This window comes from Lipomyces chichibuensis (assembly GCF_038497645.1).
Source record: "Lipomyces chichibuensis strain CBS 12929 unplaced genomic scaffold V1513scaffold_30, whole genome shotgun sequence".
Classification (NCBI taxonomy): domain Eukaryota; kingdom Fungi; phylum Ascomycota; class Lipomycetes; order Lipomycetales; family Lipomycetaceae; genus Lipomyces; species Lipomyces chichibuensis.
In genome coordinates, this window is record NW_027117482.1 from 56,696 (window position 1) to 70,807 (window position 14,112).

General features: G+C 48.2%; 5 protein-coding genes across 5 annotated transcripts; 3 read left to right on the forward strand and 2 right to left on the reverse strand.

Annotated features, from left to right (window-relative positions):
- Positions 1–151: 151 nt before the first annotated feature.
- Positions 152–1,919, forward strand: V1513DRAFT_480468 (acyl-coenzyme A:6-aminopenicillanic acid acyl-transferase-domain-containing protein). Its single transcript, XM_066900334.1, has 2 exons — positions 152–348; positions 404–1,919. Exons 1-2 carry the CDS (start codon positions 310–312, stop codon positions 1,526–1,528), a joined length of 1,164 nt encoding a protein of 387 aa, XP_066752121.1. The 5' UTR covers positions 152–309; the 3' UTR covers positions 1,529–1,919.
- A 1,368-nt stretch (positions 1,920–3,287) lies between these two features.
- On the forward strand, positions 3,288–4,649 carry V1513DRAFT_449357 (uncharacterized protein). Its single transcript, XM_066898664.1, has one exon. The coding sequence runs from the start codon at positions 3,530–3,532 to the stop codon at positions 4,538–4,540; it is 1,011 nt and encodes a 336-aa protein (XP_066752122.1). The 5' UTR covers positions 3,288–3,529; the 3' UTR covers positions 4,541–4,649.
- A 1,477-nt stretch (positions 4,650–6,126) lies between these two features.
- Positions 6,127–8,964, reverse strand: V1513DRAFT_486177 (beta-lactamase-like protein). Its single transcript, XM_066900491.1, has 3 exons — positions 7,996–8,964; positions 7,760–7,946; positions 6,127–7,708 (listed from the first exon to the last, which is right to left on the reverse strand). The coding sequence occupies exons 1-3, from the start codon at positions 8,932–8,934 to the stop codon at positions 6,627–6,629; spliced, it is 2,208 nt and encodes a 735-aa protein (XP_066752123.1). The 5' UTR covers positions 8,935–8,964; the 3' UTR covers positions 6,127–6,626.
- Positions 8,965–9,082: 118 nt separating this feature from the next.
- V1513DRAFT_486178 (uncharacterized protein) lies at positions 9,083–12,524 on the forward strand. Its single transcript, XM_066900492.1, has 2 exons — positions 9,083–10,418; positions 10,472–12,524. Exons 1-2 carry the CDS (start codon positions 9,396–9,398, stop codon positions 12,335–12,337), a joined length of 2,889 nt encoding a protein of 962 aa, XP_066752124.1. The 5' UTR covers positions 9,083–9,395; the 3' UTR covers positions 12,338–12,524.
- V1513DRAFT_465764 (uncharacterized protein) lies at positions 12,382–14,065 on the reverse strand. Its single transcript, XM_066900049.1, has one exon. It carries the CDS (start codon positions 13,860–13,862, stop codon positions 12,627–12,629), a length of 1,236 nt encoding a protein of 411 aa, XP_066752125.1. The 5' UTR covers positions 13,863–14,065; the 3' UTR covers positions 12,382–12,626.
- Between the last annotated feature and the right edge of the window lie 47 nt (positions 14,066–14,112).

Here is a 14,112-nt window from a genome sequence, read left to right on the forward strand (position 1 = left end):
TATGAAAAAAGTTTGGCACGTAATAATAAAAGGTTAGTAAAGGAAATATCCGGTTGCGGCACGTCAAAGCAAAGTTATGATATGATGTGGCACATGATATCTCCCAGCCAAAGTAAGTTGGTCAGGAGCACGAACGCTGTTCGTCCATATAACGTCACTGACAGGCTTACTTGTGTCCCCCCATTTCCAACTTCCTTCCGGAACGCACTTTGAAAGTAATATTTCTTAGTGGCGTTAAGATTTAGCTGGTCTTATTGCATAACATTTTAAAAAGCAATACTTGGTATTCCTGATACGGGACGACGAAGAATGGTCAACATATTACATTTGAAGGGGACTTCCTACGATGTATGCACCTCTATGTTCTGCGCAGAAAGGAAGAATGTCATAGTAACCTTAACAGATCGGATTTAAGCACGGTACTCTTGCTCGCTCGCAAATCCACTCATGTCTTCTCAACTACGCCACATACTTTGCTAATGCCGGCATGTCCCCCGGTGATGTCGAAGACCTTGCATCCGCATTTTCGTCGACGATCCAGAGACTCACACCACACTTGCACGACGAGCTGCGGGGTATAGCCGATGGCGCCAATGTTCCGCTTTTTGACATTGTTGCACTTAATGCCCGGTCTGAAATTGCACTTGCAGCAAAGCCGGCTTCGAGCCGACCGGACACTGAGTACGAGGACGATGTGGACTGCCTGGCCATCCCGCCGGATGGATGCACCACATTTGCCGAAACAACGCCGGACGGTGCACAATGGCTCGCGCAGAACTGGGACTGGCAGACATCCCAGCTGGCGAATCTCGTGCTGCTCGAGATCGAAACTCCTGCCGAATCGCCCGCAAAAGGCATCAAGCTCAAGACGATGACTGAGGCAGGCCTTCTCGCCAAAATCGGTTTCAACTCTGAGAAAGTCGGAGTGTGCCTGAATGCACTACGCGCGACGGATCTGGACACGGACAAGCTGCCGCTGCATGTTTTGTTGCGGCTCGTACTCGAGTCTGAGTCAGTTGCGGACGCGAGGCGGCGAATTTCGGAGGATTTTGGCGGCGGCGCCGCGTGCTTTGGACACTTTGGTGTGGCCGAAGGGAAGGAAGGTGGACATGCTGAGAGCTGGGAGATTGGGCCATATGGAATTGGCGTTATCGAGCGGGATCAGCATGGGCGGCTGTATCATACGAACCACGCATTGAAGGATGGACTGCGGATTCATGAAATCATATGGCTTGAGGACACGACAGAACGATTGATGAGGTTGAAAGAGTTGGTCGACGCTAGTGATAAGAAGAGCGACGTAGCACGGTTGAGCGTTGAACAGCAGAGGGACAGAATCTTTGCGTTCTTGAAGGACGAGAACAACTACCCAAACTCGATTTGTCGCACGAATGATGTCAGTCAGCGTGGACTGTTAGGAGAGATGCAGACAGTCTTTTCGATAGTAATGGATCTAAAGGACGCGAAAGCGTGGGTTGCAGTCGGCAGACCGAAGCATTCGCTTGAAGAATTTGAAGTGGCATTTTAAGTTAATGAAGGCAATCGGTCTTGTATTGTTCTGGCATTTGTATGATTAACTTTAGGATGAGTCTATATAGCTGTGCCTGTGAAGAAAGTGATGGACCGTTGAATGTCGAGTTGAGAATGTTCCATGCGCAATAGACATCTGGGAAATTAGATATTTGACAATATAAATGATACGCGCTGTCGCCTACGCATCACGACTGGCATTTTCAAAGATAGGGCTGATCAACGACAAAGAGATTATAAAGAGATGACCTCCTTGAATCAGAAACCTGGAGAGTATCTGTCAGCACTAGGAGACAATGGAAATTACTGTTATGGAACTAATAAAAGGCCAGTGAAAATGGAGCAGAAGCTAAAAACTCGAATCTGTTCACTTGTGTTGTTGGATTGGCGATGTAATAGTGTTTCAACCAGTCCACGCATGTCCACCTTCCTATTGTCCATCGGGTTAACTTATCCACTTACTCTCAGTTGTGATCGCACTACTGATTGGGTTCCTTTTGAATAACCCAATCACTGCTGTAGACCACGCTTGTTGGCGATTCTACCTGTCCATTATATTCTTTCTCGGCAAGTTCTGCAGAGACAGCATTTGCCGCAGAAGGAATGTCACGCATCAGGGCGATCGCTGCCGCATAGATGAACAAAACTGTAGCGCGACAAAAGCGTCCGACATTTTTAATCATGGTTTACATAATGCCTAAATCAAACCGGCTCATAGCGTGTTGAAGAACAGAGTAGAGCGGAAGATAACGGCTGTTATTGAACGACAATGGAAGACCAGGACACAATTATTTAATTGGCGTGGCTATTATTCTAAACGACTCAAGATCATGCCAGCGAATCATTATAATACCTCTGTCAGTCCTGAAATAGATTTCTCAGCTGCCGTCGTACTGGAGAACGTTTCAGACGGCTATTCATGTCAGATATTATCAAATTATTTTTCCTTATGAAGACGTTGGGGCATAGGATATGCACACTATTGGTTTACCAACAAGTCGAGAACGAGATCTCGAGGAGATCCAGCACATCAACTAAGAAGCAAATCTCATGACTCGATCAGCTTGAGTCGTTGTCTATGAATCATCGGATTCGTCTGTCATTTGACTTGGCGTGCGAATGCATGTTTTAAGGGAGAATGAACAATAATAAGCTGGCTGGCTGTCAGTGAAGTCATTCATTTTCGCTAACACGACAGGTGTTCGAGAACAAGACTTGCAGAATGTATTATTAGTTGTTCCATACTACTAAAGTTGCCGATGTCGCACCGATCTTGTGACTGAGTCTGTTCTGTTCTGTTGGCTCGGGCTGTCGGAGCTTACATCAGCCGACTTATCTATGTAACAATAAACTGGCCTTAATAAGGTTCGCCACGGGCCGGCCGGCCGAATGGGTTAGGTTTAAGTCCGTGCTTCGCGTTTAGAAAACAAAATAGCAACGACTATGGTTAGCGCGGGGTGAAATGCTTGGGCACTGCTATTTTAATATATGTCCCTTGGACAAACTTTTCATGTACCGTTTGGAATGAAATATCCCTCAACTTGACTATTGTGGGTCCACTTCGACTAGATTCCTACCCATAAGGGGCTTCTTGGGCCAGTATTTTATTGTTGCTATTCCTCCCGGGTCTGACACATTCTGCGGTTTCATTATCAAGTTGTGCCGCGACCGAAGCCCCAACACAAGTGACTTAAACGTTCATCAAACTCGACAGGCCTGCTGGTCGCGATCCTTGCCTCTGGCTCATAAAACTCACTCATATCCCAATGGTCTGCTTCGTCAACTCAACCCATTTCGTTAAAAGGCATGCTACAGCTATTTCGTCCTTGTCCGCCAGTTCATTGTCATATATCGCGCCTGAGAGTTCGGGGTTCTGCAGCTCCATCTTAGTCCCAGCTCGTTTGAAAATGTTTTAGTCCGATATAAACAGGTTTCATCTAAGCATTCTATAATTGGCTTCGGCTCCATATTGCTCACACTCATACACACAATCAGCGCAATGACAACAGTAATCTCCCAGGCATCGCGTTATCGCGCGAATCTCGAACACTTCGACGCTCTCCTCATGCGCGAGCGACAAGAGGCCCCCGTCGTACGCAACATTGACCTTCTCCATCAACAGCATCAGCAACGGCAACAGCTTCAGCACACCAACGCCTACGCAGCAGCAGTCCATGCGTCGCGCATTGGTGCCTGTACTGTAAACACATCGACGCTCTTGCATACCGCTAGCAGTGGCCCGCGACTCACAAGTCCTGATGCCGAGTCAAAGTCATTGGGCGAAGGCGCGTCAAATTCTCAGGGCCGCCGCAGAAGACGACGACGGCGACAGACACTCCATAATAATCGATTTTCGGACCGTTCCGAGTCTGAGGCTGGATCTGAGAGCGATGAGGATAGTGACTTGGAAATGGAGCGACGGGGCAGACCGTTGACGCGGTTGGGTGACGAAAGCAATGACACTAGTTGCGCTTCCAGTTCACGAGTCCTGAGTTCCTCTCGTGGCGTCCGGTCTGATGACGAAGACCGCGTGTTTGAGGATAGCAGTGATGATGACCAAGATCAAGTCCGCAGGGAAGTGGCGGACTTCAAAAAATTACTCTCACAGGCACAGCATCAGGATCGTTTCCGCGCAAATATGTCGGACGAGGTAGGCACCGCTTTGACGTGTGACGACGAAGAGAGCGAGGACGACGAATACGACTCTGAATCCGTAGACGACGATGCCGACGCCGACGCCGACGGTGATGACTTCTACTCCTTTCCTCGCCGCGACAGTCTTAGCAAATACGACGTCTTTGATGACGAAGATTACTACGACGAAGACATCAGAAGTGAGGGCACTCGCGGCAGCTCGAGCTCAGCCTTATCCGGCGCGAGCCTAAAGTCGCTTAAGAACCGCTACACTGTTACTGATTTTTCCGTCGACAATGACCCGGGTCGAGTAGTGCGTGTGGACAAGTTTATGATTAGTAGGGATATTGTACCCGATGCTGTTGTGAAGCAGTAATGTGGTGTTGCATTGTTAGGCGTTTTTTTAATGGATATACATTGGGGTACCTATTTGGCGATATACATGACCTATAGAATATTAGAACACATTGAATGTTACACTTTGACTTTGACCCCACCGCCGCACCGCCCTCACGCTCTACTAAGTTCAATGGGCTTGGCATCACATCGCCAGGAAATTGTTTTTTCACATATTTTCACACAACGTTTAAATCATTTCTTGGGGGTTTGCACTGTTTGACGTGGAGATCGACAGGTTCATGGCCAAATGTTGACAACGAAATTGCACTCGTCCTGCGACGGCGGGGGTTGCATCTAACCGAAGTGAACGTTAGCTGAACGAAACACATCCCCCTCGGTGGATCGAATTTGACATTGCCCATCACAGCAGTAAGGGTGAGACCAGATGTGCCCAACAAAATATTTGCTCACTCAGTTGATGTGTTCACGCGAAAAAGAACCGTACTTTTAGCCGGCCACCAGTATCTGTGTGAATATAAATCCTGTAAAGGCTGGTTCGGCAGGGGGGAGGTATGGGCTACACAGCTCAATGCATTCTCCAAATTCCTCAAACAGACACCTAACCCTCAAATGTTCAGAATACTGTTGCAACTGTTCTAACGGTTGCAGTTGTCTCGCGCACTTGTTATCAGTATAGCTGGTCAAATGTATATTTCCTGCTTACACAGTATTTTGGAGTAGTAAGCACCACTTATACAAATAATTTTCGACAGTCACTCGCATTTCCGGTCGATGACAATTTTTTGAGTCTGGGTCCGCAGATATGCTGCAAGTGTCCTGGTGAAAGAATAGTTGCGTAACCCGTACCCTACACTTCCAAAGTGGGTGAGAATTGTTACGGCGTCTCGGCACTTGTACATATGCCAACAATATATTTTGATACGCCCTAACCCTTGACCGCAGCGAATTTGGCTAAACTAAGTCCTGTTACCCTTTTTTTGTGACCATTGACGGTAATTTCAATTTGACCGCCGCGAGCATTCAAAAAGTCCGGCGCAAATTTATTATCCCAAGTGTCAAGATGCGGAACAACCCGTCATAGTTACGGCCTGTACGTGGTGGGTGTTATGCGTTTATGCACACCTAACCCTGCAATTCAATATCTGCTGTTGGACAAGCGAATGCAGAGGAACCAGTGCCGTTGAACTAGCGACCAGATCCCAATTAGCCCTTGCGGACCATTCCGCACCTAAAAGAAAGACTAATGTGACACTAATACAGAACACAAATCCTGACTAACAAGCACAAGCAACAAAACCAATGCAGGTCAATAATGGGGGTCGGACGGCGCTATGATAGCATTGGTTACTTGATCTAAAGCTGCTAAATAGAGTTGCTACTTTAGAGTGCAGTTTGTTATATGGCTCTGGATTGCCTAACCCTCAATACGAGCAGATGCTGTGACAAAACGTTCTTCGTCTGCCCGGGATCTGTATTTTCTACACCATTATAAATATTTTACTAAAACAATCTATGACAACCATATTTCGGGGCAGATATGAATAGTGGAAAATTCATTCTTGCTCTTTGTTCGTCGTTACATGTGCCTCAATTTCAGTGCACAAACGCATAAATATATGGTATATATATCGCAACTTGAAGCTTTATGTGCCGCCCTAAACCTGAAATAGACGTATACCAGTGTCGACATACGGATGGAGAAACACGAATCTTTGGTCTTTGTGTCCTAAGTAATACTGAGGTGGAACCTCCCATCGTTTACGGATCCAAACGTTGTCAAAGTTATACAGACACTCTCTATTCCATCCTTATTTATATATATTTGCCGCCAAATTATTAACATCATCTCAATGATCTCATAGCATAGCTTTCCATTGGGTCTTTGGTATATTCTTCTATGAACATCGCCAAACTTTTCTAACCTTGTCATGCGATTGAGTCTATCTCCACTGATGTCCAACTCTCTGATTGTAGGGATGCTGTATAAACTCTGATGGCAAGAACGTCATTTCTACGCTTAGTGTGTTTGTTTTCAGTGGTAGCGTCATAGTCACGATGCGCCGATATAAATGCATAATACAATACAAAACAATTTACAATGCCTAGAGAGTCACGGCCCGGACCAGCTCTGTCCATCCTTCTTGATCTCCCATCTCGCTCAACTTGACAACCATTCCGTCCACCGCGATTGTAACCTTGACATTCTCGCACCATTGCTTGTCATCCTCAGTGATATCGCAAACCAAAAATTCCCCGTGTTCGTCTTCGTCTGCTAAAACTTGTCCTGCAGACGAGACTCTTTGCAGCACGTCAACGCACATGAAATCCGGCAATATAGGATACCGTGGAGAGATATGAGTCAGCAGCACATTCTCTGCACGAATTTCTTTTGCAATGCATAATGCTTCCGTGACGGTTGCGTGTTGTTTCTTGATAGCGTCGGAAAGTAGGTTGTCGTCAAAAGTTGCTTCGTGGATTACGAGAGTTGAGTTCAAAGCCGCAGCTGCGAAGCGTTGGTTCGGACGAGTATCGCCGCTGTACGCGAGCTTGAATTGTGACGAGGTTGAGAGAATGACAGAGTACGCTGGTTTACAATGAATCGCCGCAACAGTCTGAATTGACGCCAGATCAATGGCGTCGTAGAGGCCTTCGATGGAAGCTGTAATATGCGGCGAGTTAGCGCCAGTGAGGTGTTCTGCATTAATAAATCGCAGGCCAACGGTAAGGTTCGGATAAACCTGACTCCAGTCTTTAATCCAGATTTGAATATTCACTGGTGCAATCACATAAATAACTCGACTTCCCATCACTTGTGTCCACGCGACCAGAAACGTCAGAAGTCCGAGATGATGGTCCGGATGCATGTGGCTGATGAATATAAGTTTAATCTCCTGTAAGATCGCTACAACACCTGCTGCACCGTACATGCGACGTAAGCTGTAATATGTCCCTTCGCCACAGTCGAGCAGAAGAGAATAGTACCCCTCACGCGACGGGATGCGGACAATTGTCCCGATTACATTCTTGAATGTGCTAGGTGAGCCTGAACAAGTACCGATACAAATGCATTCCACATCAGATCGTGACGATTGCTTGCGCTCGTCTTTCTGCATTATCCGTGCTGCAATAGACGGCGCACTATCCGCGATGTCTGACAACATTTGCTCTCGAAGCTCGTCAAGGTCTGCATTGAAAGTTAGCAAATATTATATCCTGGTTTGAACGGCAGTCTTACTGTATGTCAGTGGTTCTGCAATTGCTGGGACTATTGCAATATCACTGCGCGGAAGTTCTTTACGTTCGGATGCAGTATGCGACTGCGGAAACTTCGTTGGCGAGAGAAGACCAAGCGCTGTCCAAAGCCTTGCTGACCGTGAGACAGTGATTGTGTCAGGAACGTAAGACGGATGTGCGAGTAGATGCTATACTCTATTTTAATTGCAGTTTCAAGTTCCTCACGCGAAAACTTACCTTGCACGTCGACGGAAAAGATTTCATAAACTGAGTGTATTGCTCGGAAAATGGGTCAACCTCGGGTCCAAGAATATGCATGACCGTAGACAGTTTGCCGCTGTCACTCGGACTGCTAGTCTGTAATGTGCGCAACCAGTCTACCTTCGTCGCGGCCGTGATAAAGGCATGCGTAGGGAAATCAAGTACAACAATCTGTTCTGCTTGTTCTATAGGCCCTATCACCATATCTGGAGTGACGACCGTGCCGGCCGCCGTAGTAAAAGGCAATCCCTTACGTAGCTGTCCAAATGCAGGACCCGGTGGTACCCCGAGTAGCTGTGCTGTTATCACATTGAAGTGGCCCGGTATTGGACGTGGCTGTATAATATAGCACATGGACGAGCTGCGAGTGTCCGGGAGCAACAGACGGCGACTGAATGTGTCGCTGCGAAGGGATTCGCCGGCGTCGTCGGTGGATCGTATCCTTTCCAAGATACTTTCAATCTTGCAACTCAGTCCGTCGTCGGCTGCATCGACTAGTCCATCTACTCCGTCCAAGACAAGCTCGACAGGGACCACCGTCATGAACTCATTGACGATCTCTTTCTCCGCATATATCACATCCACGTCAATCTTCTGCCGAAACTGTACTCCACGCAATGTCCCTATCGCCCACTGTAAATTCCGGCCTCCCAATACACTCAATCCCTTTTTCACTGCAGTATCCGATACACCGATCAAAAATCCAGGCAGACCACCAAGTTCAGTCCAAGTGGTTTGTCCTGTCAAGAAGACCTGACGGACCCGCGAAAGCTTGACTGGCCCATGGTCCGCGAGAGCGCGGTGAATGCCTTCGCTGAAATGGCCGAAAAGGAACTCTGCGCCGGAGAAGTTGAGACGAAGAAGCGAAGAATCGAGATCAGTTGTCGGATGAGCGACTACTTGGACAGAAACCATTAATTGCAGTCCGTATCATCAGAATGTGTGTGCTCGACTAGTGAACCAAATTGGGCGTAAGCCAGCAGGGTCACGAAACCCTTGATGTCGTCATCTCAAAATTTCGTGCAAAGTCCCAACTTGTTCGCCGCTCGGCCAAAAATTTCAAATTAGTGCAAATATCAAACGCGACATCCAAGGCTAACATCAATTTTCAGTTCCGCACATAGCCGGCCTGTTTCTTTGTTTATGAGGCGGGTGGCACGTTTTCGACACCGTTCACCACGTTTCGCCGCACTTTCGTCCCGCCACATAGTGCCGCTCGACGGCGCTCGTGTGCGCTCTCGAGTTCGCGTTCCCGCCACCTCCTCACAGTTGGAGTCGCAACGGTCCGGTGGTACGCTGGCATTTCTGCGACCAGATATAGCTACGTACAGAGAAGCGAAGGCGACAACGACCCGAGCGACGTGCGCGTGCCGTTCATGTTCACCGCACGCATCGCTGTCCATCCGACCACGGATCTGCGTGGCACCCTTCTCCAATGCGATTTTTCGGGCCATAGATTCTTGTTTGGCCGTGTAGCAGAGGGCACCCAACGTGCTCTCCTTAGCCGTGGGTCTAAGCTATCTCGCGCTCGACAGATCTTTATGACGGGACAAACATCCTTTGTTGACCAAATGGGCGGGTTACCTGGCTTATTACTCTCAGCTGCGGATCAGGGCTTGCAGCAGCTAGGCATATACGGCGACAAGAATATTGCATGGGCTGTCGCAACCTTACGACATGCGGTGTTTAGGGATAGCATAGATATTACTGTACGCCATGCAGCTGAGGATATTGTGAACGACTTTATGACTGTGGTGCCGGTTGCACTTGGTACCCAGGAAGATAGAAATATGTCCGCGGCCGACGCCAAAGCGTTGGACGAGTATATAGCCAGTGTTCTCAGCGCGATGTTTCCGCTGACGAAGAAGTCTGGTAACAACTTTGATGAAATCGCATACGCGGCTAAGCGGTTTTCTAAGGATCAATTAATTCGCACGCCGGATGTTAGACGAGACAAAGGGCCGTCAATGTCATATATTATTCAGCCACATACTGTTCGAGGAAAATTTAACGGGCGTAAGGCAGATGAGTTGGGTATTCCGAAAGATAATACTCGCAATTCAATTATAAGTGGCAATTCGTACACGCTTCCTGATGGGCGAGTCGTGACGACGGACATGCTATTAGATCCGGACCAATATATTAAGCGTCTTATCTATCTTGACATACCAACATTGAGGCATTTCGAGGATGCGAAGAAGAAGAATTGGTTGGCAGACGTGCCAACATCTGCAGAGCATAAGATGGGGATGCGTACAAATGTCGACTCACTTGATCGATTACCAGGAACACGGCATATCGGTGCTGTTTCGGTAATTGTCCACCAACTAGGCCCGGATGTGCACCCATTCAGTCCAGAATATATAGAGTTTATGAAACAGTTTGGCACTGACTGTGAGGTACGAATGATGATTTTCATAACAGCATTCTACTTGAGGCTAACTTGCAGAAGCACGTCATTGGGCACCCTGACTATATTCCCGACTCAATATCCCATACACGAAGCGCGCATCTCAACGCCGCTCTCCGACTCGTCTCCCCGGAGAATTTCAGCCACCTCTACACCGCTCGTGCGAAAAGTCAGATACCAAAGAAATATCTTCCTCTTACTCCTCCACCGGCTGTAGCCAAAATTACGCAGCCGAGCAACTCGCCTTCGCCGGAACCAGGCGGCAACCAGGAATTCCGCGCTATTCCGCTGGTGACCGGTATAGAGTACAGAGTCAAAGGATCTATAATCGAATCAACTGCGTCTGAATTTGCGCAGGACGCGTTGACGAACTATGCCGCACTGGCGGACATGCAGGAGGAGTTATTGAGTGATATCATGATGCGTGCGCCTGATCTCGCCGAACGGATAAAGGTTTCGCAAGACAAATATTACAAACGACAAGAGAGACACATGGCACGGCGCGGAAGGCATGCGAGTGGTAGTACGAGCGAAATCAGTAGCAGCAGCGAGAACGAAAGCGAAGGTATTGCAGTATCCGAAGACAAGAAAGCGTTTGGTAACGTGTCGATTATCGCAGTCGGCACAGGGTCCGCGGTGCCTGCTGTGTTCCGCAACGTTATTGGTACGATCGTTCGACTGCCGTTTTACGAACCACCGAACTATAAGCGCAGATACTGGAAAGATGCGCCATTTATAACCAAATCAATTTTATTCGATTGTGGCGAGTCTACGGTAGGGAATCTGGCACGCATGTTCGGCCCTGGACCCGACGGCGTAGACCAGAAACTGCGAGAAGTAAAGTTGGCGTTCATTAGTCACATGCACGGAGACCATTATTTCGGATTGTTGTCATTCGTCAAGGCGCGCCAAGAAGCGTTTACGAGATATCGTATTCAGCGGCTCAGTGAGGCAAATTTGAGCGACACCCCGATGGATGACAATACATTGTATTTGGTTGCTCCCCAAATGGCAGTTGGCTGGCTTGAAGAATGGGAACAAATATATCCGGGATTGCTTGACGGAGTACGGTTTATTGACGCACGGTTTTTTCTTCGAGAACAGGAATCACCGATATACACTCCACATTTCGCGTCTGTCTTCAGCGATCTCAGTCAGTCGTTGAACATCGCAACGATCCGAGTCGTGAGGGCTGTGCATTGCCTAGACTCATACTCCGGCTCGATCGAGTTCCACAATGGTTTCAAGCTCTCTTACTCGGGTGACACGCGTCCAAACGAGAATTTCGTCGACATTGGTAAGAACACCAGTCTTCTGATCCACGAAGCAACGATGGACGACCCACTTCTCGCCGACGCGATCTCGAAACGCCACTCAACGGTCTCCGAAGCCCTCGGCGTTGCACGACACATGAACGCACGCAACCTCTTCCTTACACATTTCTCCCAGCGCTATCCAGTATCACCTCGGTTCTTCGCCGCCTCGGCTGGTGAGCGGTTATCCGGCATGCGCGGGCTGCGCGAAGATCGACACGGGATGTTTTTGCTGCGGAACATGAGCAGCGTCTTTCAGGAGGACGCGGAGAATTGGAACCGCTCGTTGAAATTGACGTTAGCATATGATGGCATGATGATTAAGATGAAGGATATGCATAAACAGGGAGCGTGGACTGATGTTTTGCGGTTCGTGTTTAGGAACCTGTTGACAGAGCCTGAGGAGGAGAGTGATGAGTTGTTCCAGAGTCAAAAACCAACAAAGGGGCCTAATCCACAAAAAGCGCGGGGAGGCGCGCCATGGGATAGGAATGCATCGAAAAAGAGGAAGAGAGGTGGTCCCGGATTTGTGGATACTACCACGGAGCAAGGGGATGCTAATAATAAGAGTGCTGTGGCAGGGAATGCGTTATAATTGTAAGCTAGCATGCTCTATCCGGATTTCGATGGGGGTTCGTTGTGTGGAAAGGTTTTTGTTATTCATATATACTCATCTACATTGTCTGATATCATTGCTAGTCATGAAACACTTCATATAATGCAATGTTCTCAAGCGTTGTACAACGTCGTCTTCATGATATTAATGGATTATTTGAATCACCCTACTCCGATCAACAAACATACAATAAATACAAAAAAAGAAAACCAACGTAATACCCCGTCTACCAGTCCGAATTGATATCTAGTACTCATAAGATTAGCACCTACTTAACGTACGCAGCCCATGCGATCGTCATGACCGCCAATGCAGTGAGCTTAGCCCATCCTGGCAGAGGGGCATCCGATGCCGAAATCAATATCGCGGCCGCGGTGGACACGAGCACGACGATATGCGCTGAGGAGGACCACTTAATCAAGAACCCAGACGTTAAAAATAATATACCGAGCGCGATTCCAAGGAGAATCGTGACAGCGACGGAAACTGCCATTGAGACAGGCTCTGCACTGGTCTCTGAGGGGTAGTAGGATTCGTAGACATAGGTTCCGATTGTCAGTGGGATTAGTGTCGCAACTGAGAACAGGAAGCCGACGTAGACTGACGCTAGCCATGCCGCGGTTTCTGTGGCGGCTTGTTCGAGGTAGATAACATAAACCCATAGGATTTGGACTACTGCTACCGGGATGCCTTCAATGCCGACAACCCAATCCCAGGCCAGGAGGACTAGGGCTTGGGGGGCGGCGTTGAGAACACTGCCGAGGAGTGCTCGACGAGTAGTTTTGACTGGGATTTTGAGCAGTAATTTCTGAAGGACAAAATCGAGTGGTGGCAGGACGGAAAAGTAGTTCATATGCATAGAGGTCATACTCTGTCTAGCGGCGGAGAACGCAAAGGCTATGATGAAAATGACCTGTAATATCCCCAGCGCAAATGCTCGGTACGTTCTTTGTTTGTCTGAGAAGACGGCAGCGACCTGTAACTGGCTTCCAACAGTACTAGCAGAGTTGTTTAATGACGAAAGGAGGAGGAACCGCGCGGGAATAACAAATCGGAGCGAGAACGCGCAGAAAAGGCTGACGCACAATGCAAGCGGGATTGGCGACAACTTGTAGTTATGCTCGACGTACGTGAATACGACGATACTTGCAACAAGCGATACCGACAGACCTAGAATCTTCGCTGGCGACACCACGGATATAGCACCAGTGTAGTATGTGGCGAATGATGCTGACTGTGTGCTTGAATCTAAAACAGTAACTGGGTAGACAACTTTGCCGTCAGTTGGTGAGCGTAAGATATTGTCCATCGGAATACTGGCAGTGCGCGCAACTGTGTCTTCGATGAGTTCTGGATTGGGGGGAATAGCCGCAGAAGTTCGACGGACAGAGGATGGAAGTATTGCTGACGAGACGGCCTGGGGAGAAAATGCAGCGGTAGCCGCAGGATTGAGAAGAATGGCAGCAGGAGACTGTAGAAATGAAGATGATGATAACCTATTCATCAGCTTTTGCGCAGGGTAGTGGGTGACCGTGCACTCTGACTATACTGTTGCCTTATCGTAACGGCTGACGTATAGTAAGCACTGTCTGATTTTATCAGTCAGGCGGAGTTGAGTATATCTCACTTAGCAAGTAGATAGTTTTGTGTGTACCGTCATACACAAAACCTGTTCGTCAATTGAATAATTGGATGTCCAGGGGAATTGGTGGATGTAAAGAAACCGGCGTCGGTCGGCTAGCTCGGACAAGCTG